We start from the raw sequence: 25,257 nt of genomic DNA on the forward strand, positions 1-25,257 counted from the left end.
GCCTTATATGCTCTTTTTATTATGATAAAATGCACATAAGATTTACCATTTTCAACTGTACAGTTAAGGGGCATTAAGTATATTCACATTGTTGTACAACCATCACGACCATCCATCTCCAGGATTTTTTTTTATTAAGTGATTTTAATATGCATGGTTGTTTTTTCTAAATTTTAGGGTGTTTAATAAGTAGAATCAGCATTTCATTAAGGTTATTTATAGGTAGCAGTACATCCCTCTTCAAAAAAATCTCCATATTTTCTGTCTTATAATGGTCTCTCTTTCCTCTCTTGGGCTAGGATGAGGGATGCCCCAGGGTATGTCCTTTGCTCCTCTGGTGCTCCACCAGAACATTTTATTTATGCAGAACTCTTACCAACCAAATCATAGAACCCAAGAAGGGAAGGGACAGACCTTGGGGACCATCCACCCCTCCTTTTATAGGTGAAGTACCAGAGGCCCAACAAGGTGACAGCTGTCTCCCAAGGCTGTGCAAGACTCACATCTGGCCCCCTTGCCCTGCACCCCTCCCTTTTCTACCAGAAGTTTTCCACACTGTTCACCCATCTCTCTGTTCCAGTTTGGACCCCAGGCTGACTTGATTTGTCTCGACTTGACTTCCGGAGTACATGTCAGAGATGAGTTATGCTCTTAGAGACTTCAGAACCCTCTCTTATCTTGATCATCTTACTTTCTCTCAAATGCAATTAGGGGAAAGAGTCAAGTTCCCTTTGGTGCCCTGATGGAGAAAGAGGAGGTCAGCAATCCCCGGCATCTGATCACAGGGAAAGGGGTCAAGTGGCAGCATAAATCAGTGAGGATGCTGTCATGAAATATCAGAAGAGGCTTCATAGACATACACAGTGGTAGCTTATAGTCCCTGGAGTCCTCAGATGACATAGCATAAACCTCAACGTTGCCCTCAGCCTGTACAGATCAGTCCACAAATATGCACCCATCATCAAATCATGAGTGTTGCTAGCTGACATAGCTGGATACGGATTCCTCTGAAAGAAAGCAGACAACGGGAGGACTCAGTAGGGAGTAAAGATTGCTGGTTTGATCGCATAGCACACACAGTCTAGCTCTCAGACTTTTCACAGATGTGACAGTCATAATCCCCCCGAACACTGCCATTCCTTGGGGCGGCGGGGGAGTGCCTGACCCTTATTTCGAGGTCAGCACTGAAGCTGTTCTATGGTTGGTTCAAGGTTCCCACTGAGTTTGTGAACAAAAAAGCTCTGCCTGGCATGGTGGCCAGTCTGCTCCAGTTGAGGAGAGGAGATGTCCTTGTGTCAGAGTAGGGGAGTTTGAGTATTGCAGGGTGGGGTCGGGAGAGCTGACTGCTGTTCCTGCGTCCACGTCACTCTGCAGGGGGATCAGACCGCCTTGCACCGGGCCACAGTGGTGGGGAACACGGAAGTCATCGCGGCGCTCATCCAGGAGGGCTGTGCTCTGGACCGCCAAGACAAGGTGACGTGGGGCGTGTTGGCCTGAGGACGCTGCTTTGGGAACTTGTGACTGTTCAAGGTGTTATCAATCCTGAGTCCTGTCACTCATGATTTAATGTGATAAAATCAGCCCAAACTTCTTTTAAAAGACTAATATTCCAACAAATTGTTTTTTTTTTAAATCCTCCCATTCTGTGGCTGCAATGTGCGACCACATAAATATAAATGATAAAGAAGAAAAGTCTTTTAATAATGAACTGTGGAGGCCTCGATGGGGGAAGGGATGTGCCCTGGATTATTTCTAATTTTTCTTTAAAAGAAAGTGACCAATTTATTTGAAATAGATTGGAAGGAAAAAATAAGCAAAACTAGTTCTTTAAGAAATCCCAATGATATATATATTAATCATTGCTTTTCATTCATTAAACAGTCTTAAAACAGGGGACTTCATAATTAAGCGCAGCTCAGCCGGTGTTTACTTTTTAGACAACTTTTTATTAAAGTGTGATATATATACACAGAAAAATGTGCAAATTATAAGCGTGCCGTTCAGTGAGTTTCCACTAAGTGGGCACATCCGTATAAGGGCCCCCGTCCCCCCATCAAGACGCAGAGCAGCAGCAGCACGCCAGAAGCACCCTCACCAGTGCCCCCAGTCACTTTTTCCTTTGCCTCCTGTGCAGTCGGGCCCACGGGCCAGTGCATGCATCGCCACTACCATTCCCAGCACCATCCCACTCCCTGGCCTTTGGGACACTACCTTGCCTTCCCCTTGTGGGTGTCAGTGCTAGTGAGCCAGTCTCGTGGAGTGGACACTCTGCGCCCTGACCTGGAACAGCACAGGTGGTCTCTGTGCCTCTCCTCTCCATGTCTCTCCCCCCCCTGTAACCCACACCCCACTCGCTTCACTGCAATTAATATTTCTTTTATAGGAAGGTAAGCAAGTGCCAGCTGTGTGTGTCCATTGGTTGGTTTTTATTTAAAAGCCACATATCGGGGGCACTCGTTTATCTTATTTACAAGTCAGTGTTTTCTCAGTGTCTGCTAATTTGTTTCAGTCCCTGAGACTTTGGCCTGAACTGGATGAGATTAAATTTTGGGGGGAGAAGATGAGAGGAGGAATCTGTCTATCCAGCCCTTGGGCCTGGCAGTTTATGAAGCCAGACTCTTCATTTGCCTGATCTTTGCAGAGTTCTCTCTGGGGCCAGGAGCAGAGCAGACCCCAAAGGCTGTTGGAGGTGGGAAGGAATGAACATCATGTCCTCTTGTGGTTAAGCATAACCTGTGGATGAGCCTTTCTCAACTGGGGTTCCTTGAGAGATTTAAGCCCTAATGCCTTAAAGCATCTATTATACATCATAAATCTAAAATGGTATTTGCTTGAGTGCCTGGGGGATTCAGTCATTCAAGCATCCGACGTGATCTCAGCTCAGGTCATGATCTCAGGGTCATGGGATTGAGCCCCACATTAGGCTCCAAGCTGGGGGTGGAGCCTGCTTAAGATTCTCTCTCTCTTCCTCTGCCCCTCTCCCCCAAAATAAAAATTAAAAAACTAAATGGTACTTATTATGTACTGTTTCTGGGAGAAGGGAGAAACTGGCCACTGATATCATTTTCTGGGCTCTGTGGTTCCAATGAAAAGCCCCATTTGAGAAAGGACCCGTGGTGTGCCCTCGAAGTACACTATGGTGTGTCGATACTAAGGAGATGAATTAGGTCTTCGACAATGTGCTTTCTGTTTCTGTATGTGTTTCTCAGGACGGGAACACGGCTCTACACGAAGCGTCCTGGCACGGTTTTAGCCAGTCAGCCAAACTGCTCGTTAAAGCAGGAGCCAACGTGCTTGCCAAGAACAAGGTGAGGCCCAGCAGGTGCTAGAACCCTTCGTCCACAGGTGAGGATGGCTGCGGGCTTTTGTCCCTGTGGGAGCCTCCTCTCTGAGCAGAGTGAGAGCTCAGGGGAGCACGTGGAACCCAGCCGGGGAAATGAAAGCTTGGAACTCGTTAGTGAACCTATAATCTCCGTGATGAGCCAGAGAACCCACTAGAGTCGCTTTGACTTCTTTGAATTCTCCGGGCTCTCACTGCTTTCCCATTGGTTTATTAGGGTGTGGTTAGGCAAGCAGCCCTGTCCTCATGGAGACAGGGAGAGGCCAGGAGCACCTCTTCTCCCTCCTTTTCCTGTCTCACCTGCAGTGACACATCACGTTTTCTCCCCCTCCTTCTGTGCTCATTATTAATGAGTGCATCTCTGGATTGCTTCAGAAGCCTCACAGCAGATCGGCCCGCTTGCCTAGTCCCTTCTTCATCCTGCTCCTCCTCTGCCCAGGAATCTTCCAGTAAAGCCCTGCAGCCTGATGCTGTCTCTGGCCTCCCTGCAGTGGCCTCTGTCTATGTCTGCAGCCTCCTTCCCTGTGCCTTTCCCAGCATGTGGCTCCTCTACTCACAGTGGGCTCACTGTCCCTCCCTTTGAGGAAGCCTGCCCCTCATCTCCGCCTACAGACCTCCAACCCAGACAACCAGGGCAGTGGCCTCTCCCTCTCCAAAGGCCCATCAGGCTACTTCCTGCACAGCTCCTCTGACACTACACACAGCTTTGTGCTGTCATTTATAGGTTAAATGTTTCTCATGGTTCCCTCATGGGACAAAAGCTTGAAGAAAAGAAGCAAGCCATGCATTATAATATCTCCAGTAATGCCTGAGTCACTGCCTGGCAGACTGGTGGCTGCTTCCTTTCTTCCAAGTGGTACATTGTCTGGAACATGGGTTGTAGGTGGATCCGCATTGTATATTTAGATCCTGGAACTCTGAGAAGTGGGTGGTTCCCAGTTAATGGATAGGGAAGCCTAGGTGGGAGCCAGTAGTCTCAACTATGACATGTGACTTGTTTGTGACACAGTTAGGGCCATAAACTAGCCTGAGTCTATCTTCTCCACCACTCTGCCTCCCATCCTATATGGATCCCAAAGGTATTGTGGAAAGCCACAAGATCTCTCTGGATAAAATAGTAGCGACTGTCAGAAGCAAAAGTAGGTGTTACCCTAGAAAAGGACTTCTATATTCTGCACCAGCCACAGCCTCTGGGGAAGCCTATAAAAAGGTTGTCCCCTCTCCCCTCACTTTTATTGAGGTACAACTGACAAGTAAAATTGTAAGGTATTTAAAATGTACAAAGTGATGTCTTGATAGATATATACATTGTGAAAGGATTGCCCCCCCATCTGGTTAATTAACACATCCAACACCTCACATGTTTACACTTCCCCAAAAATATTTGATGTGAACATTTCAGTTCTATTCTTAATGCAGTTTATCAACTATAGTCACCATGATCTATGTTAGACTTACTCATCTTATAACTGAAACGTTGTACCCTTTTAGCAAGCTCTCCCTACCTTCCCCACCCTCCACATATAAGTGATACCATACAGGATTTGCTTCTCTGGCTTATTTCATTTAGCATATTGTGCTCCAGGTTCATACATGTCACAAACGATACAATTTCCTTCTATTTTTAAGGTTGAATGATACTCCATTGCATGAGAACATTCTGTCGTATAAGAACTTACTCAGTGAGTGTATCAGCCTCTGTCTGGGAAATAAGTACTCATTACTCAGGATGGAAAAAATGCCTGCTATGTTTATCTATGTAGGTCACATTTTCTAAATGTCAGCTTCTGAGGTAAAATCCATATACAATAAAGTTCAGCCTTCTTAGGTATATTGTCATAGGAGTTTTGACAAATGTGTACAGTTGTGTAACCACCTCCTCAATCAAGATATAGAATGTTCCCATTACCCCCAAAGACTTCCCTTGTGTGGCTTGGTGGAAATGGTCCACCCACCCACCACTCTCGGCTCCTGGCAACCGCCAATCTGTTTTTGCCTTTCTCAGAACATCATATAAATGGAATCATATAGTATGCAGCATTTTTGTGTCTAAACCTCTTTCACTTAATGTTTTCGAGATTTCTCCATGTTGTGACACGTATGATTAGTTCATTCCTTTTTATTGCTGAGTTCCAGTGTGTGAACATACCATAATTTGTGTATTCTAACCACAGCTTTTACCTTTCTTGATCCAAATATTTTTCAGCATTATTGATACTTTCTTATTAGCAAAGTTTGGTGTACAGCTCTAGAACCATTAGGTTTCTTTTACGTCACTCAGTTTTTCAACACATTTAATAGCTCCCACGAGGCCAACACCTTTGAGACAACCTACTCCCTTTGCAGTAAGAATTACACCAATCCAGGCACTGAGCCCTTGCACAGGGAACGGAATGTTTAAAATGTGGACAGACCCTTGGTTTTTGAGAACTAAGCTAGCAGTGGCTCTCTACCTGGTGGTGCTTTAAAATCTCCTGGAAAACTTCAAACAGAAACAAAAAGTTGGGGCACCGGGGTAGAAATAACCAAACTCACCTGATGGCTAGCTGTAGGGTGATGGGCTGTCCCACTTTTCCCAGAGTCAAGGGGCCTCCCGGAGTTTAGGACTTCTAGTGCTAAAGCCTGCACTGCCCAGAATCCACTCTCAGGCCAAGTACACCAGAGCCCCTAGATGGGTTGCAGCTGGGCACCGGGATTAAGGCTTCCTCGGGTGATTCTGTGGCGCAGTGGGAGGTTGATAACCACTCAGCTCACTAAGCCCTCAGTCTTAAAATCTTCAGATTCCTTGCAGGTAACAGCAAGGAAGAAAGATTCTACCCAGGGAATTAGGGCTGAGGGTGTGAGGGGGAGGTAGGTGAACCAGCCACGTACAGGCTTCCTCTGTGTGTTTTGTTTTGTTTCTTTAAATAAAAACTTAATCGTCTTTTCAAGAAGTGAGGAATAGAACATCCTCGAGTATGGGCAGACAGTGCTGTGGGGTCCAGACCCTGGCTGAGGAAGAGCTGTCATAGGCAGTGAGACAGCTCTGAGTCCACGCTGGTGCAGTGTTGATGCAGCTTTTTAGCACAGCCCTCAATCACCCTGAGCTTATATACTTAACCTCCTGTATGCTCCTAGGCTCTCCAGGCCAACACCGTATCTCCTCCTGTGCTGTCTGCTTTTCTTGTTACTTTTATCAGCAGCCTTGCAGGCACTGCGTGCATGGCTTTAAAAAGTTGTATTTATGTCATAAATTCTTTCTGTAAGATTACCGTGGACATTATTCTGCTCCTGGGTTGTCACTATGAAATGGCATATTGAAGACAGAGCCCTAAAAGCAAGGGGGACTCTATCTCTATGGTAAGTCGTGGATGTAATTCTATTGCCTGCTGTGTGGGTACCTGGTCCATGGTTCACGTTTTGATGTTTCAAGAAAAATACGAGAATGGACGACTTGCACAAGGCCTACAAGTTAAATCTCCGTGATCTACACTTGCAGGAAGTGGCCTGTCTTGCCTTTCCTTCACTAGTGGAGCACTGTGGCCACAGCTGTTATCCGTGTGGCGCAGGAAGGATGCAGCCCTCTCCAAAAGGAGTGTAACGTAGTGCATGTGCACAGCATTTGGCCCTTAAATAAAACTTTTCCTAGGCACTCTGAATTCATCCCTACAGCCTCAGGAATGTAAAACATTCCGTTTTACAGGTAAGGAATTCAAGACTGAGCATATTAGGAGTCTTGATCAGTGACTTTCAACTAGTAAGTGGCAGAGCCAAGGTTTCCTGACAGATGTGACTCTTGTGCCTGTCTGGATTCCAAATGAAATGCTCTTGCTTCCGAAACGCCCTGCTGGGGTCACCAGTCAGGAAGCAGAGAATGTGAGCATTGACTTTTTCTTTTCCCTGCAAGTGTCTGTCATCTGTCTGCAAAGCCTGCCCGGTGCAGGTCTGCCGAGAAGCGTGTCGCTAACGTGTCCTCCCTTCTCTTGCCTCTCTCCAAGGCGGGGAACACAGCTCTGCACCTGGCCTGCCAGAACAGCCACTCCCAGAGCACACGCGTCCTCCTGCTGGGCGGGTCCCGGGCCGACCTCAAAAATAACGTGGGTGAACAAATCCGGCTTCTCTCGCGCTCTCTTGAATCACCTTGGGAAATAACCCTTCCGAAAGCATACCTGAGTATTAACAGAAAGTGAAAATGTGCAAAATGTTTGGGGCCTATCTATAAAGTATTCACTTTTTTGCTATGTCTTAAGGGGTCGGCTAGGGGCAGGAGAAGAGCAATCAAGATGTCACAACACTGCTTTCCTCGCAGCCTTTCCCCTCCTTCCTCAGCCTGGGTTTGTTTCAAGGTTTCTCCTGGCATGTGCTGGCAAACGAGCCCAGGAAAGCTCTGCCCACGTAACGTACAGTTTAGCAACGGCAGATGATGCCACGCAGGGAAGGCCTTCCGATGCTCCATGACCTGCGTCTGCAGATCCATTGCTGAGGCACCCCTGGGTCGGTGGTTCTTGGGGAGGCCTGACTTTTGAGGTCACGTGGGTATGCTTCCTCCCTCCATAGGCAGTGGGGTTTCCTTTCTTTTTTTTATTTTTTATTTTTATTTATTCATTCATGAGAGGCACAGAGAGAGGGAGGCTCCATGGAGGGAGCCTTATGCGGACTCGATCTCGTGACCCCAAGATCACCCTGGGCTGAAGGCAGGCGCTTAACCGCTGAGCCACCCGGGTGTCCCTTGTTTCCTTTTCTAAGTCCTGTGCCTCAGTCACTTGGCTAGAGACTCTGACTGAGGCTCCTCTCAAAGAACGGGCTTAGCTGAGGTCTCAGAATGCCCTGAACCTGGGCCTTGAGCCTGGCTCCCCCTTAGTCTGGGGGAGAAGGTTATGCTGAGTGGTTGTCATCTCTAAACAAAGTCAGAATGGAAACATCAAGAAAACCCTGCAGGATGTCATGACTTTGTCTCCAGTTTTGTTCTCTCTGGGAGCAAGTTAGCCTGTGACCACTAAGGAAGATCTTGATGCTGGGTTTTTCTGCATGCCCAGTTTTATGTGCTGTGATTGCCACCCCGTCAGCTGCACCCCCTGCTCTGCCCCGTGTGGGCTATGGTGTCACAATAAGATGTAGCTCAAATTTTTTTTTTTAGAACACATGTGATCTTAAAATCTGACGGCTCTCCCTGCCGCCCTGAGGCACGACGAACGCACGATGAAAAGGGCTCATGTCGAAGGCGGTGCCGTTGGTCTTAATTCGGCATAGTCCGGAGCCTTCGGGCTGCAGGGGAAGCCGTGCTGAGTGGATCCCTAGCAAGTGCGGGGTAGGCAGAGGCTGCCTTAGCCCTGGTGAGGTCTCGGGGCAATGGGCCTCCAGCATCTGACCCCCGAAAGCAGAGTCTGTGCGGCCGGGGGAGCTGCAGACAGCAGCACAGCATCTGCGGGCAAGGGGCTGCTCCCACCTCAAAGATTTATTTATTTATGAGATTGAGAGAGAGGCAGAGACACAGGCAGAGGGAGAAGCAGGCTCCATGCAGGGAGCCCGACGTGGGACTCGACCCCAGGTCTCCAGGATCACGCCCTGGGCTGAAGGCAGCGCTAACCCGCTGGGCCACCCGGGCTGCCCTGCTCCCAGTTCAGGCCGAGCCCCTCTAGAGAACACACGCTACTCTGCCAGTCTTTTAATGATCTTTTTTCTTTTGTAATTGCTCAGATTGTGCTCAGAGTTTGATTTCTGTCCGCAGGCAGGCGATACCTGTTTGCACGTTGCCGCGCGCTATAATCACTTGTCCATCATTAAGCTCCTCCTCAGTGCTTTCTGTTCTGTCCATGAAAAGAACCAGGTCAGTGCATGTGTCCTCCCCATGGCTCCCGGCCCCCTTCCCACAAGGCTGACAGGTGTGTTAGCACAAACGGGTGCAGAGGCCACCGGGAGCCTCTTCAGGTGTAGGACTAGGCCAGTGCTGGCCTTTGCGTGGGGGTGCCACCGAGTTCCCGTGGTCCTGGTTTATCTGGTCCCCTAGGGAGAGCCTGCTCTTATCATTCCAGTGCATAGCTCCACATTTGCACATTGAACATCTGAAAATTCTGGGGCAGGTTTTGCTTTTCATGCTTTTACAAAGGAAACCCACAAAGAGGAATGTGACAAAATAAAGAAACAGGGAATTAGATGTCCCTTGACTCCCTGAGTTCCGTTCCTTGCACTGGCACTTTGAGCTGACGGAATCTCTGGTCTCTGTAAAATTGGGTGTGTGATCTGCATCTGTGCCATAGAGTGGGGGTTTGCAATAAAGCTGTGATTATTACAGTGTTCCGGGGAAATGTGTGTGATTTTTCAGTAGTTTAGATTTTTTTTTTTTAATGTCTTGGTATTTACTGATACCTAAGTGATAGTTTGGCTTTTCTGAGTTTTGGTGCATATATCTGAAATTCTAAAAACAGATCATTATTCAGATTAACCGTGCCCCATAATGGTGGTTTCTGACCCCGGCTGCATATAAGAATCAACAGGGAAATTCTAAATACCATCGCCTAATCCTACCCCAGTTTAAATGACCAGAATCCAGGTAAATGGGATTTTTAGAAAGCTCTTGACCAGAGTGTGCAGACAGGATTGAGAACCACTGGCCTAGCTAAATAACTAAATCCTGTCATTCTACAGCCTCCTAGAGGATTCCAGTTCAGCAGATTACCCTTACCCAAACCCCGTGAACCAGTGTTCCTCAACCTTGGCAGGATGTTTTAGTCACTTGAGAGCTTTGAGAAGTCACTGCGCCCCAGCCTACACTTCAGAACAATTAAATCAGTGCCTGGGGGCAGGCTCCGGGCATCAATAGGGCTTAAAGCTCCCCCAGCTGATTCCAATTTGCAGCCAAAGTTGGAAACCACTGCTACAGAGCATCCCCCAACACACACAAGTGACTCAGCAATGAGCCAAAACCTCCCTAGCCATTCTCGGGGGAGGCCACAGGAGAGCTGGATTTTCATGCTGCCCAGGAAAACATGTTCTCCAGAGCTTTACCTGATCACCCAATGGGAGAGAATGAATTATTTCACATCTGTATTTGCCTTATTTATATCCTTCTTCTTGGGGAAATACAAATGTTTACATTTGGAATTGGCCCATCAGGCCACAGTTGTCCATAGCCTTTCATAGTTGACTGTCTGAACATCTTATGTATAAAGAAAACTGGAACTTTATTTTTTTTAAAAGATTTTATTTATTCATAGACACACACACACACACACACACGAGAGAGAGAGAGAGAGAGAGAGAGAGAGAGAGGCAGAGACACAGGCAGAGGGAGAAGCAGGCTCCATGCAGGGAGCCCGACATGGGACTTGATCCTGGGTGTCCAGGATCATGACCTGGGCTGCAGGTGGCGCTAAACCGCTGTGCCACTGGGGGGGGCCCAAAATTGGAACTTTAATATAGGCTATTTGGTAAGGGGTGAGAACAGCTGGTGTTAAGTGAACACTGATTTTCTTCAGTGACTCCGCCCAAGTAAATGAAGAACCCCCTGAGCCTACAGAGTGATTCCCAGTGAGCCCTTCACATTCCCCCAGGTGCTTGTAGAAGTAGCCACTTTTGCAGCTTCTGCTCATTCTAGCACTCAGAAACCAAGGGGTCCTCCCCCTGGGCAGAGGGACATGGTGCAGAGCTCTGTGATGGCTAGCCTGCTGGCCCCTGGCTGTGTGCCCATCATTCTAGCTTTGTGTAAGGCTTCGGGTCTCCCCGTTCTCAGCCACCCCAGCCCGACATATTCTGCTCCCTGTACTTCATCCTGTGATTTTTGGTATCCTTGGTCAGAAAGGAATGTGATCTTTGTACACAGGTCATTTTAAAGGGAACCACATAACCCTTGAGCAAAGGGCCCCCTATCAATCAGTCTAAGGCAAATCCTAATTTGAGAAGCTACCACCAGGCCATGGGATGAAAACCAGAGGGCTGTAAACCATAATCAGTGGAGTTTAGCAGCCTTTCTTCTGATTGATTTCAGGCTGGAGACACAGCACTTCATGTTGCTGCTGCCCTAAATCACAAGAAGGTGGTTAAAATCTTATTGGAAGCTGGAGCAGATGGGACCATTGTTAATAATGTAAGTTAAGTTGCAACAATGTTTCTAAAAGTCACTCTCACCCTTTTCCAGAATGGAGTGTGTTGTTACTGCCTCACCTCCTGCAAGGCGCACAGCCCCACCCAGCCTTACTCTGTAGGAACTCTTGCTCATGGCAGCCCCATGAGTTGTTGGGCCCTAAGGGCTTATCTTTAGACTCCTAGCTCAAATGAGCACATCCTGCCAGGAAAGCTTGGAAGGTCAGAGGTGTCTAAGTAAACTGACCAGTGGATGTTACTGAAAGTGATTTCCTGCCCTGTAAAGGGATAGGGTCCTCAGAAAAGTGGCCACAAATGACTGTCAGATTAATCATCCTCAAAACTCTTCTCTCTCCAAAATCTCTCAGGATCCCACCCCACACTATTCCCCCTCTCTCCCGGGTCCGATGACAGCCACCAGCTCGAGCACCCTTTCTTCCTTGAGGCTGACCTGTGCTCTCTGCCCTCCTGAAGTAGCACAGACTCAGAGGGGCAGGGGGTGGAGCAGTGGAGTGGAGGGTTGGGGAGCACTGAAGCCTTCCTCTTCCTCCTCTTCTTCCTCTTCCACCTCACAGCTCCCCTACCTGTATTGGGTAGTGCATGATTGTACCTGTCCCATGATGCCTTTTCCTTCTTTGAATCCCACCATTATCAACTCCTGCTTCTTGGCTTAATCTCCTTAGAGCCTCCGATGGCCATAGCTTCCTAATTGTTCTTTACAATCCAGGTCCTGAGACTTGGCTGGGCCCTGATCCGCCCTTCCAGGTGTCCTCCAGGGAACATTCATTGCTTGGCTGGATTTTATGATCCTTTGTGTTTCTACAACTGAAATCTTACAGCTTGACCTTGTCTTTTACATTCCCGCCTCTCTTTTCTAGGAATCATTCCTTGGTGGGCAGGTATTGCAGAGCTTTGCTTCTTGGAGCACTTTTCGCTGGGTCAGCACTGACCCTCTGTTGCTGTATGTTAATCATTATGCCCTCAGGTGTGACTTGGCTCCCTCCCTGAGTGGGGTGAGGCTCAAGAGCAGGGCCAGGTCTTCCATGTGATTATATTTTGTTGGGCTTAGGTGTACGTGCTGGTGTGCTGTGTGCAGGGTTGGTGTCCCCTTTGGGCTGGGTGTGTACAGGGTTGGCGTCTTTTACTCACTTGTCCTCCCCTGTGCCTTTCTGTAGGCAGGCCAGACTCCGTTGGAGACTGCCCGCTACCACAATAATCCAGAAGTCGCTCTTCTCCTCACTAAAGCTCCCCAGGTAGGATCTATTGCATTTTCCATTACACTGATTATGTGGGGCTGCAGAGTTATTGGGCTTCTCTGGTGGCCATCTACTAAACCCGGTTCAAACTAACTTGAGTAGGAAATTGATGGGTTCGCAACCAGGCCATGGAAGTGGAGGACTCCATGTGGGCGTCCAGGGTAACCAAAACCTGAGACTTCGGGTCCAGCACACTCGTCTTCATATGTAGGCATCCTTTCTTCTCTGTGGCTGGATCATTGTCATTACCAGCTTGGTGGATTGTAACTCCCCAGGTCCTCCGGGAAGAAGTTCTGGTTTAAATGATTACAGAAGAGGATCATGATGGGCGAGATTGGAGCAAATAAATGCCCAGAACAGGTAGGGCAGGGCAGGTGCTTTAGGAAGACACCTGAGTCCATATCTGACTACGTGGTTCCTAGAGAAAGGTGGGAGGAAGGGATCCAGTCTGGGCAAACAAAGCAGGAAATGTCCATTAGAGGCAGTTAAGTATATAGTATTCTTTCGTTTTTAAATTTTTTAAAAAGATTTTATTTATTTATTCATGAGAGACACAGAGAGAGGCAGAGACACAGGCAGGGGGAGAAGCAGGCTCCCCGAAGGAGCCCTATGGTGGGACTCGATCCCAGGTTCCAGGATCACACCCTGAACTGCTGAGCCACCCAGGCGTCCCCTCTTTCCTTTTTTATTGAATATAATGGGATTTGGGTCATCGTTTAACATAAATTGATAACATTTTAGTTGAGATTGAAATTATCTAACATTTAATAATGTATAAGCCATTCATTTCAGCACCTTAAAATAACTGCTTTTGTTTCATGTTACCTTTCAGATACATAATTTTTATAATTGTGCCTTAATATACATACCCTTTTGTATCCTGCCCCTTTTCCTAACTATAGTAGGAAAATGTTTGGCAGTTCTCATAATTATTCATCACAATGGAAATCAGTTTGCTTTTTTTTTGTTGCTGTCCAATATTTTGTTAACCTAAATGTCCAATATTAAGGAAATGGTTTGCTTCCTGCCCGATTGGAGCTACTCTGAGTTACATGACAGCAAAACTGATTAGTTTTTGACCTTATTCTAACTGACGCTGTGAGAAGGTTAAGTTTCAGAGAGCCGGAGGAAGATTCCAGAAACCAGCCTGCTGTGCCTGAGCCCTGGCAGCCCAGAAGTCTGCTTGGCCATTATTCCATTTAAGTTTTAAAATCCTGCCTGATATACCTAGCAGTTTCTGGAAGTGGTGAAGATTTTTGCCTTTTGAAAACTGTTCATCCTATTGCCCATGGAGTTGGTCCTACTTAGTGGTGTCTGGAAGTCTGTGGAGCCCCTGACAGCCTAAGTCAAGTGGTCCTTTAGAAAAAGTTTCTACCTCTTTCTACTTGCAAACAAATCATCAGTGGAATCATACCCATGAATCATGATAGAAAAATGCTGGTCTCTTATAGATCAAAAAGTACAGATTGCTATAATAAGGGTCAGAATCCATCTCTGTTATGTGACATTTCAATGTTTGGCAGTGTGGACAGCCAGCTCTGTCCTTAGCCATATGAAGACCATCAAATTTTGTGGGGTGGGCTATCCCCAAGGAACACAGACTTACTGGCCTTTAACCCAACCTTTGTCTTCCAGAACTCAAGGATGTGAGTTCATAGGGAAAAAGCTTTACTGTGGACCATTTTCCTATGTGAATTCTCCTTTAGTGTTTCTGTTAAAAAAAAAAAAAGGCTTCAGTTTTTCCACCCCCATTTGAATAGCAAATATAAATAGGATGACACTATACAGAAGTATTTTACATGGTTGTATATGATAAACTCTATCCTTGACACGAAGGAACTTTGGAATATGCGTAAAATCATACACATGTCGTTCTTTTGTTCTGAAGTTACAAAACTAGACTTTCTCTTTGTGTGAAACTCCTTGCCTTGGCACCTTGGTTGACCATGGATTTCGATGGCTCACAGCAGTGCTAAGAGGTTACTTTCTAAAGATCCATATACCCTGATTTCCGTGAACTGGAAAAGATTGATGACATTCCATTTGGTAGGTGATATGGTTCGCTGGGAAAGGCTATAAGCCATGCAAAGTTATTTTCACTGGCTAATAACATGGTCTATGGAGGGAGTTATTCTGATGATTTGGGTGACCTTGAGTATCCCTTCTCATTTTAGATGGATACGGCTCACAAATGCTTCTGAAAGTGAATTTTGGGCTGATGCTGAGGCTGTATCCTGTTCCAAGAGTCCATAAACTGAATGAATGATGGGCACTAGTCACTTCTTTTCATCAGATTTGATTTCCTAGTGAGACTGAATTTAGCTTAAGAAAGGGCTTAGGACCTTTTGCGTCTCAGACCTTTTGGTCTAGGGACACTTAATGTTCTAGAGACCCATGAAGAACTGTGTTTATATCTATTCATAGTTACCATATTTGAAATTCAAGTTGAGAAGTGTTAAAAATGTTTATTCATTTAAAAATAAGTTCATGTTGTGATAACATAAATTGCGTCATTTTTTAGAAAAGTAACTATCAAAACAAATTGTGTGAGAAGTAGCATTATTTTACATTTTTGCAAATCTCCATACTGTTTGAGAAGATGAGAGGGCTTTCCTTTACTTCTGCACACCATCCACTGGAGTATTGTGTGCAGCTTCTGGCACACACCACTGTACACTCAGTGTGAGAGAGAAAAAGGCTGGCGTGGTTGTGATATTATAGAGATGATTTTAGCTTCATGGACCCAGGGTTCCCTGGACACTTTGAGAGCTGTTGGCTTAGGGGATGAGAATATAATTAAAAAACCTGCTTCGGCCATGGGTAGGTATTATCAGGAATCCTCCAGTTAGGTGGTACCCGCTGCCCATAGAGGTTCTTTCTTTTTTTATTTTATTTTATTTATTTTATTTTATTATTTATTTTTTTCGTAAAGGTTCTTTCTGTGGTCTTTCTAGAGGTCATATAATGGTGTCATTTGAATTTAATAAACATAAGAAAGTTGAACGTCGAGATGAAAACACTGTGCTGAACTTCAGAGAACCCTTCTCTATCTGCATATGAAGACCAATGTTTTTTTGCAGAAATATTGTGAGACTTTGAATAAATGTCTTGACTTCCTGGACCTCCTTGGTTAAAGGGGACGACCTTGGGGGCCACTGGGGGAAGGGCGTGGAGCTGGGCCAGAGACCAAAGCTCAAAGGACTGAACTCTGGTTACAGTTCCTCTGCCAGTTAAGGTACTCACAGGACTGAGGCAGGAAGAAAGGTCCCTAACAGTGACTGCCGGTCCAGGGCACGCCAGCCATCTGCTTTGTCTTGGCTAATTCCATGAACTCCCCACATGTGCATTCGAGGATACAGAGGGACGTAACCTCCCCAAGGAGTCTACAGCTAGCTGCTGCTAGGTTCCAAAATCAGGCTGCCGGACCCCATGTCCCCTCGCCTGTGTCTGTTCTACTGTCCTGCCCTCGAAGGGCCAGACCAACTGCTTCCTTCTAGGGAAGAGATTCCTGTCCCACGGTTGGTACCGTGGTTCACAGACGCACCTCCAGTGTTTTGGTTTTGTTTTTTTTAAGGTTTTATTTATTCATTCATGATAGAGAGAGAGAGAGAGGCAGAGACACAGGCAGAGGGAGAAGCAGGCTCCATGCAGGGAGCCCAATGTGGGATTCGATCCTGGGACCCCAGGACCACGCCCTGGGCCAAAGGCAGGCGCTGAACCGCTGAGCCACCCAGGGATCCCCGACCTCCAGTGTTTGAATCAAGCTGCAAATGACTTGAATACAGTCTGGTCCAGAGAAAATCTGATGGGCTAGTTCAGGTCCAGGGCACCAAGATAGGGAGCCGGTGGCTGGCACAGTGCGCCACGCCCCGCGCCTCCAGGGGGTGCCACTCCTCCCCTAGTCTGTGGGAGTGCTGGGCTGGAGGTAAGTGTGCGCAGCCCACACACGCCTCGGGGTGGCCGCGGCCCGGCACACGAGCGCCTCTGGTTCCTGCCCTAGACTGTGCGCTCCTCGACGTCAGGGAGGTGCTGCTCCCTCCCAAGGCCTGGGAGGCACAGACAGTCTGGAAGCTTGTTTGACGTGAACGCGTGGTCCCCCGACGAGTCTGGGAGCTCCTGAGGTCAGAGCGCCGGGTCGAGGACCGCACGTCGAGCCCATCTGCGCGCACCACTGGTCGGTAACCATGCCTCTTGCCTCCTCCAGGTCTTGCGTTTCAGTCGTGGGCGAAGCCTGAGGAAAAAGAGAGAGAGGCTCAAGGAAGAGAGGAGAGCCCAGTCTGTGCCAAGAGATGAGGTGGCGCAAGGCAAGGTGGGGGGTAGCCCTCCCGCCCCTCCCCAGCCTCACCCCCTTACAGAGGATGCCCCCCCTCGCTGCTCCTGCTGCCAGGCCCTCGTCTGTCTGTCTCTTCCCCTGGGTCTTCAGACCGTTGCCAGTGCTTTCTCTTCAGCTTCGTGTCCGCCACTCCTCCGGGGTTTCAGGGGTTTCAGATCCTAGGCCTGTGCTGCCGATCTTCGTGTGGGGGTGTCTTCTAGCCCCCTGTGTTTGTGGCCTCGTCACCACCGTGTGGACGGCACTGCCTCTGACACTGCCCTTAACGGTATAGGGCGGTGGTTTTCAAAATGTGGTGACTGACCACTGTGTCATCTGGGACCTTGTTAAAAATGCAGAGTTTGGGGCTTCATCTGAGACGCCCCCCTCCCCCGGATCAGAAGCCCCGGGAGGGGGCCCAGCAATCTGTGTTTGAACAAGCCCCGCAGGGGCTTCTGAAGTGGACTAAAGTTTGACAACCATTGGCATAGGGTTTCTCCTTCCTTTCTGCTTAGGGCATGGACGGAGGCTGTGCTAGCCCATGTGATTCCTCGGTGAACGTTTAGAAAAAGATGCCCCCTGGGCAGCCCGGCCCTGCTCAGGGCACCCAAGATAAAAGAGCCGGAGCTGGATTTCAGCTCCCTCTGCTCGGTGCCCTTGTACAGTGGACAGCTCGCACAGCCGTACGCCGTAGCCCTGGAATGACCCCTGCCTTGCAGCTCTCGCAGGAGGAAAAAGACTAGGCTACAAAGACAACTTTTGGCACATAAGATTTTTATACCAAGTACTCATTATTCTATTTTGAAGTCTTCTTATCCGTTTCCAGGGTTAAGGCATTGTGACTCTGATAAGTTCCTGTGGGTGTATTGTATATATTAATTTGTGAAAGTTCTTACGAGGATTGGAAATGTGATGTTTTTTTCATTTCAGACGTTTCTCCTACTCCATTATGAGGGCCAAGTTCGAAGAATGAATTTTTTTTTTAAGATTTTATTCATTTATTCATGAGAGACGCACTGAGAGAGAGGCAGAGACACAGGCAGAGGGAGAAGCAGGCTCCGTGCAGGCAACCCGATGTGGGACTCAATCCTGGGACTCCAGGACCATGCCCTGGGCCCAAGGCAGGCACCAAACCTCTGAGCCACCCAGGGATCCCCAGAATGAATGTTTTTTTTGTTGTGGTTGAAATGCAAAAAATTTTTTTTGAATCTCTAATGTTGAAAAGATGTTTATGGTAGGCCCCGAAGCTCTAGAATATAGAATTAGACCCAAGACTATATTTAGTTTAGCACCTAATAAAGCAAAAGCCAAATATTCAACCGATTAGTAAAACAGAATGTCTTCGGTTTAGACCACCGAGCGGCGTTCCCTATTTGTCATTGGCTCAGAGTCCCACGGGTCCTTTAGTGGATGCAGTCTTGAAAACAGAATTTTACACCATTACAGAAAAAAGCAGAGGGATGCAATTAGAATTCGTTTCTGGGCTTTTTTTTTTTTTTCCCCTCTGTAGGGAAGTGTCTCAGCAGGAGACACCCCCAGCAGTGAGCAGGCTGTACCCAGAAAAGAAGAAGCTAGAGAAGATTTCCTGTCCGCCTCCCCAGAGCCCAGAGCAAAGGACAACAGGCAGAGAAAGTCAAGGCCCAAGGTCAGGAGGCACGTGAAAGCAGCCAAGAGAGGGCTGGGAGATGGGTTGGCAGAGGGCCCTGGGATAGCGTCATGCCCACTAGCTAAAAGCCGCTTCACTTGGCTTGCTGGTTGGCAGCCAGAGCCCAGAAATTAAATCTGGCTAGCTTCAAACACAAGGTTAGCGTGCTGATGTATTTCTTTTGACATGTGGTGCTTAGAGTGGAATGCCACGAGACAAAGCAAGGCGGGTTCTTTGGCCAAACGTGGGTGAGATGCGAGCGGTTGGCTGGGTGTCAGTCCTGCAGATGTCACAGTGCTCAGGGGTATTGTCGCTTCCTCTCCCACAGGTGTCAGCGTTTTCTGACCCCACCCCACCAGCAGACCAACAGCCTGGACATCAGAAGAACGTGCATGCTCATAACCATCCTAAAAAGAGAGCCAGGCACCGGTGTTCACCCCCGCCCCCTCCCCATGAGTTCAGAGCGTACCAGCTCTACACGCTGTACCGGGGCAAGGACGGGAAAGTGATGCAGGTACCCAGCGAGCCCTGTCTGGACGTGGGACCGTAGGCCTTGGGCAAGGCTGTCTATTTATTACTGTTCCTGGGACTGATATCCACTTTCCGTGTTGACGACTTAGGAAGGCATGAGCTTTGAGGATAAACCAGATGGCCCTCCTGACCTAAGCTGCAGGCACGTCCCCGTAGCTTAGGCCCAGACAAACAGAGGTAGTCACAAAGCTTTCTGTACCATCGTTAGGTGACTAGGTAATCTTGAGGCCCACAGGCCCCCAGGTGCATAAAAGTGACAAGGACCCTGTGTAACCCTGTGTCCCTGTGTCTCTGAATTTTGTTAGTGCCTGTTGGTCCCAAAGCTTGGCCCACTGGACATCCCAAAGTCATGCCAGGGATGAGTCTGCCTCGTGCATCCTCTGTGTCCCCCGGCATACTGACTGGCACTGGATGGGTGCTCAAAACCAATCTGTTGAAGGAATGACTGAGTGGATTGATTCCTTTATTGTTCTCCCATCAGGCACCAATAAATGGGTGTCGATGTGAACCCCTAATCAACAAGCTGGAGAACCAGTTGGAGGCAACTGTGGAGGAGATCAAAGCGGAGCTCGGGTCAGTTCAGGATAAAATGAACACAAAGCTGGGACATATGGAGAACAAGACCCAGCACCAGGTCAGTGTGTTGCGCATCTTCTCACATCCAGGTGTTCTGACAGGAAACGAACTTGGAAAGAGCCCTCAGCACGTCCTTCTGTTCTAGACTCTGCCCTGAGCATGTCAGGCGGGCCAACAGGGAAGAGGCCTGCTCTCGTGATTTCTTTCAAACTCATTTATTAAAATTTTTTAAGATCACGTTTAAATTGTCTCTGCTTATAAAAGTAATATCCATTATAGAGCATTTTTTTAAAATAGGAAAATTAGGAAAAGAAATCACGGAGACACCCACTGCAGTGACAAGTCACTATTGATATTTGGGTTTATTTTCTTCTTTTATGTCGTCTTTTATATCCCATATACCTCTTTCCCATCTCACACAATTAGAACGATCATGTCTATAGGTGTCTTTACTTTGAAAATTTTCAAATGAAGCAAAGAAAAACATTGAAATAGTGTAATGAATGCTTGTTTACCCTCCACCTAGATTCAACCAATTGTTAATATGGTTGCCACATTGGCTCTATGTGTTTCTCACGCTTTTTTCTCTTGCTGAACTGTTTGAGCTTTTAGTTGGAGACTATCCTGATCTCTCACTTCTAAATACTTGAGAGCTCATCACCTGAGAATAAGGACTTTCCTCTTCATAATAGAATACCATTATCAAATATAAGAAAATTAACAGTAATTGCATAATATTCCATCCATATTCAGATATTCTTAGTTCTTCTGAAGCATTTTTTTATAGTTGGTTTTTGTTTTCAATCTCAGCTCAGCATCTAGTGATTCTTTTGTGCATTCATGTTATGTCTCCTGTTTGTTTGTTTTTTTAATCTACAATAAATAGTCTGATTCCTTGTTCCAGCTTTTGTCTTTATTCCTGTGATACTAACTTTTTTAAAAGTCCAGGCCAGTTGTTACTATAGAGGATGTTCAGTGTTCTGGATTTGCCTGATAGTCTCTTCATGATGTTACTCAACTTGTTCCTTTGTCTGTATTTCTGTGAACTGAATGTTGTTAGGTCTAGAGCAGTGGGTCTCAGCGTGTCCTGCTTGTTACCAGTAGCATCAACATTATCTGCGCAGTTGTGTGCGGGGTGGCAGGGAGATGCAAATTCTTGGGCCTCAGTCCAGATCTACTTAATCGCGAATAAACCTCTGGGAGTGGGATCTAGTAATCATGTCTTAACAAGACTTCCAAGTGATGCTGATGCACCTCCATTTGAGAAACCACTAGTGTCTAGATGCCTGTTTAGGTTTGGGTTAAAAATTATTTTGGCAAAAAAATTTCATAGTTAATGGTGTAAACTTCAAATGACATCACATCGGGAGGCATGTAATGATCAGATTTATTATTAATGAAACATCCTGACACTTGGCTAAGTTGGTAATCACCCTTTCTTCCATCAAAGTTACATTTTCCCTTTGTAATAAGAAATGTATGGTGGATATAGACTTTTTTTTAAAGATTTTATTTGTTTATTTATGATAGACACAGAGAGAGAGAGACAGAGACAGAGACACAGGCAGAGGGAGAAGCAGGCTCCATGCAGGGAGCCTGACATGGGACTCAATCCCGGGTCTCCAGGATCATGCCCTGGGCCGAAGGCAGGTGCTAAACTGCTGAGCCACCCAGGGATCCCCAGATATCGACTTTTATTTTTATTATTTTATTTATTTATTTATTTATTTATTTATTTATTTATTTGTTTGTTTGTTTGTTTATTTATTTATTTATTTTTGGATATAGACTTTTAAATACAAAAAGTACTTTAAAAATTTATAGGCTAACACATATTAATTGGGAAAAACATTCCACATTACAGAAATATGAAATATAGTGACACTTCCTGGAGATCCCCTCCATTCCTGGTTTGGTCTATTTTCCTAGAAAATAATTAATTGAACTGTAGTTGGCATAGTTTAGTTTACATTAGTTTCAGGTATACAACATAATGATTTGACAAGTCACTGTTATGCCATGCTCACGACCCAGTGTAGTTATCTGTTACCTTTCACCCTCATGACCTATTCATTCCATAACTGGAGACCTGTACCTCCCACTCCCCTTCACCCATTTCACCTACCCCTTCTCTGGCAACTACCAGTTCTCTGTATTTATGGGTCTCTTTCTGATTTTTTTTTTTTTTTTTTAGATTCTACATAAGTGAAATCATATGGTATTCATCTCTGACTTATTTCATTTAGTGTAATACCCTCTAGGTCCATCTATATTGTCACAAATGGCAAGATACTCTTTTTTATGGCTGAGCAGTACTTCATTTGGGGTGTGTGGGTGTGTGTGTACACCATATCTTTTTTTTTTTTAAGATCTTATTTATTAGTACATGTGCATGCACGAGCAGGGGGAGAAAGGGGCCATGCAGACTCCACCCTGAGCGTGAGCCTAACTCAGGGCTCAATTTCATGACCTGAGCCAAAAACAAGAGTCAGACTTTTAACCAACTGAGCCACCCAGGCGCCCCATACACACTGTATGTTCTTTATCCATTCATCTCTCAGTGAATACTTGGGCTGCTTCCCTATGTTGACTATTGTAAATAATGCTGTAATAAACATAGAAGCGCATATGTCTTTCCAAGTTAGTGTTTTTGTTTTCTTCAGGTAAATACGCTGTAGTGGAATTACTGGGTCATATATGATAATTCTATTGAGGAACCTCCATACCGTTTTCCACAGTGGTTTTACCAGCTTACATTTCCCACCAACAGTGCATGAGGGTTCCTTTTTCTACACATCCTAGCCAGCACTTATTTCTTATGTTTTTGATACTAGCTCTTCTGACTGGCTTGAGGTGATCGTCTCATTGTGTTTTTTTTTCTCTCATTGTGGTTTTGATTTGTATTTCCCTGATTAATGATTTTGAATGTCTTTTATATGTCTGCCATCTGTCTTCTTTGGAAAAATGTCTATTCAGGTCCTTCCCCCATTTTTAAATCAAATTGTTTATTGTTGTAGAGGTTATTTATATATTTTGATTGTTAACCCCTTATTGGGCATATCACACGTAGGTATCTTCTCTCATTCAGTAGGTTGCACTTTCATCTTGTTGATGGTTTCCTCAGTGTGCAAAAGCTTTTTATTTTGGCGTAATCCCAGTGGTTTATTTTTGCTCTTGTTTCTTTGCCTGAGGAGAGCTATCTAGAAAAATGTTTCTAAGGCCAATGGCAAAAAGATTACTCCCTCTATTTTCTTCTAAAAGTTTAATGGTTTTAGGCCTTCCATTTAAGTCTTTCATCCATTTTAAATTCATTTTTTTTGGTATGGTGTAAGAAAGTGGTCCAGTTTCATCCTTTTGCATGTAGCTGTCCAGTTTCCTCAGCACCATTTATTGAAGAGACTGTCTTGTCCCCCATATATTCCTGCCTCTTTTTTCATAGATTGACCATTTAGATGTTGGTTTATTTCTGGGCTCTCTATCCTCTTCATTGATTTCTGTGTCTGTTTTTGTGTGAGTGCCATATTGTCTGGACTATTATAGCTTTGTGGTATATCTTGAAATCTGGGATTTCATCCAGCTTTTTCTTTTTTTTTTTTTAAGATTTTATTTTTATTTATTAGAGAGAGAGAGAGAAAGAGAGGCAGAGACCCAGGCAGAGGGAGAAGCAGGCTCCATGCAGGGAGCCTGACATGGGACTCGATCCCCGGTTTCCAGGATCATGCCCTGGGCTGAAGGTGGCACTAAACCGCTGAGCCACCTGGGCTGCCCGCAGCTTTTTCTTTATAAGATTGCTTTGGCTATTCAGGGTCTTTTGTAGTTCTATTCAAAAAAATTTTTTCAAAATTTTCATTTTGTTCAGAACTCTCTGTGCTTCTTGAACCCAGATGTCTGTGTCCTTCCCCAGCTAAAGGGAGTTTTCAGCTCTCCCTTCAAATAAGTTTTCTGTTCTCTTTTCCCTCTCCCCTCCTTCTGGGATTCCTATAATGCAAATGTTTGTTTGCAGTTGTCAGATCTCTTAGGTATCATTATTTTTTTTTAATTCTTTTTTTTTCTTCTTATTGAACAGTTTGGGTGCTTTCCATTACCTCATCTTCCAGATTCCAGACCCATTCTTCATCCTCTATTCTGTTGATTTCCTCTATTGTATTTTTCTTTTTGAGTTACTATATTCTTCAACTCTGATTGGTTCTTTTTATATTTTCTGTCTCTTCCTTGAAATTCTGAGTTCTTCCCCTTCTTTGCAGCTGGTGAGCATCTTTAAGACCATTACTTTGAACTTTTATCAGGTAAATTAGTTATTTCTGTTTCATTTAGTTCTTTTGTCTTGTTCTTTTGTTTGAAGCCTATTCCTTCGTCTCATTTTGCTTGACTTTCTAAGCTTGTTTCTACGAATTAAGCAGAACAGCTTGAAGGAACATTCTTGTGTCTGGTCATCCCCCTGTTAGAGTGTGTATGCTTGGGGACTTTGGCTGGCTGGTAGAACTGTGGCTGCTGTGGCCTAGGGGTCCCCAGACTCTCCGCACTGGGCCTGTATCAGAGGATGGCCCGAGCTGGAGTGGGTGAGTTTGGGGCAGCGCTGGGGCCCTCTGTGCCAGAGGCCTCCGCAGAGGTGAAGTGGGTGCACGCTGATGTGTTCTGAGGTGCTCTGCACAGGGTGCACCCCAGCACATTGTCTAGAGCCAAAGGGGACTCTGCGTTGAGTGTGCCCTGGCAAGTCATTTGGTGTTGAAGTGACATGGGCCTGGAGCGTTCGAGACACTTTGCACCCATGTCAGTGAGCACTGACAGAAGATATTCAAGTGTGTACCACGCCCAGGCTGCCTTGGCAGGGCAGAGAGACCCAGTGTGGGTTAGGGCAGGGCTCACTGAGGTGACAGGATGGCGGTGGTGCCCAGGCCCTGCTCCCCATCTGTGGCATCAAGCTGGGGAGGAAGAGAGACCATGGTGCTCGCTAGCCCTTCTGACCTGGGGAGAGTTCAGTGGCTCCCTTGATATTTGGCAGGGTTCTAGGGCTGGATCCTTTGTACTCTAGTTGCCCTTTTATATCCTGGCTCTTCTTCTGTACACTAGGGCAGAAGTGTACCCACATGCCCTCAGTTCTATCTCCACTACAGTTCACAGTGTTGGGGGTGGGGGGTTCCCTTTGCTACTGTGACTCTGTCTTCCTTGCTGTTCTCTATATGGTTTATTGTTTGTGGTACAGATACTGCTCAGTCATCCCCCAGGTCTTTAGGAGGAATTGCTCTATAAATAAGTATAGATTTGGTGTGTCTGTGTAGGAGATTACAAGGTTTTCCTGCCTCACCATCGTGGACCCGAAGAGCCCTTGTCATCTTTGTAGCTTATGTCTAAATTTAGTATTATTTTAGACATATTGAGTTTCAGTATGCTACTTAGTGGCAATGTACTCTTCTGTATATAAAGCTACGCATTAAAAAAAATAAAGCTACGCATAAATTTGTTTTTATCTAGTACATGGTTTATTTTATTTTTGCTTCCAGTATAGTTAACACACAGTGTTATATTTCAGCTGTACAATATA

At 46.1% G+C, this 25,257-nt stretch overlaps 1 protein-coding gene across 3 annotated transcripts in view; it reads left to right on the forward strand.

Moving 5' to 3' along the window:
- The window catches only part of ANKRD6 (ankyrin repeat domain 6), a 201,088-nt gene that overhangs the window by 167,882 nt on the left and 7,949 nt on the right, over positions 1–25,257 (forward strand). For all 3 annotated transcript variants that reach the window (XM_055330658.1, XM_055330657.1, XM_055330659.1), the window contains exons 4-13: positions 1,375–1,473; positions 3,210–3,308; positions 7,318–7,416; positions 9,048–9,146; positions 11,304–11,402; positions 12,574–12,651; positions 16,859–16,963; positions 18,474–18,608; positions 18,937–19,122; positions 19,621–19,773. In XM_055330658.1, coding sequence (XP_055186633.1) covers positions 1,375–1,473; positions 3,210–3,308; positions 7,318–7,416; positions 9,048–9,146; positions 11,304–11,402; positions 12,574–12,651; positions 16,859–16,963; positions 18,474–18,608; positions 18,937–19,122; positions 19,621–19,773 — 1,152 coding nt within the window. The remainder of the gene's footprint in view (positions 1–1,374; positions 1,474–3,209; positions 3,309–7,317; positions 7,417–9,047; positions 9,147–11,303; positions 11,403–12,573; positions 12,652–16,858; positions 16,964–18,473; positions 18,609–18,936; positions 19,123–19,620; positions 19,774–25,257) is intronic.

Source organism: Nyctereutes procyonoides, unplaced genomic scaffold, assembly GCF_905146905.1.
Source record: "Nyctereutes procyonoides isolate TBG_1078 unplaced genomic scaffold, NYPRO_anot_genome, whole genome shotgun sequence".
Classification (NCBI taxonomy): Eukaryota; Metazoa; Chordata; class Mammalia; order Carnivora; family Canidae; genus Nyctereutes; species Nyctereutes procyonoides.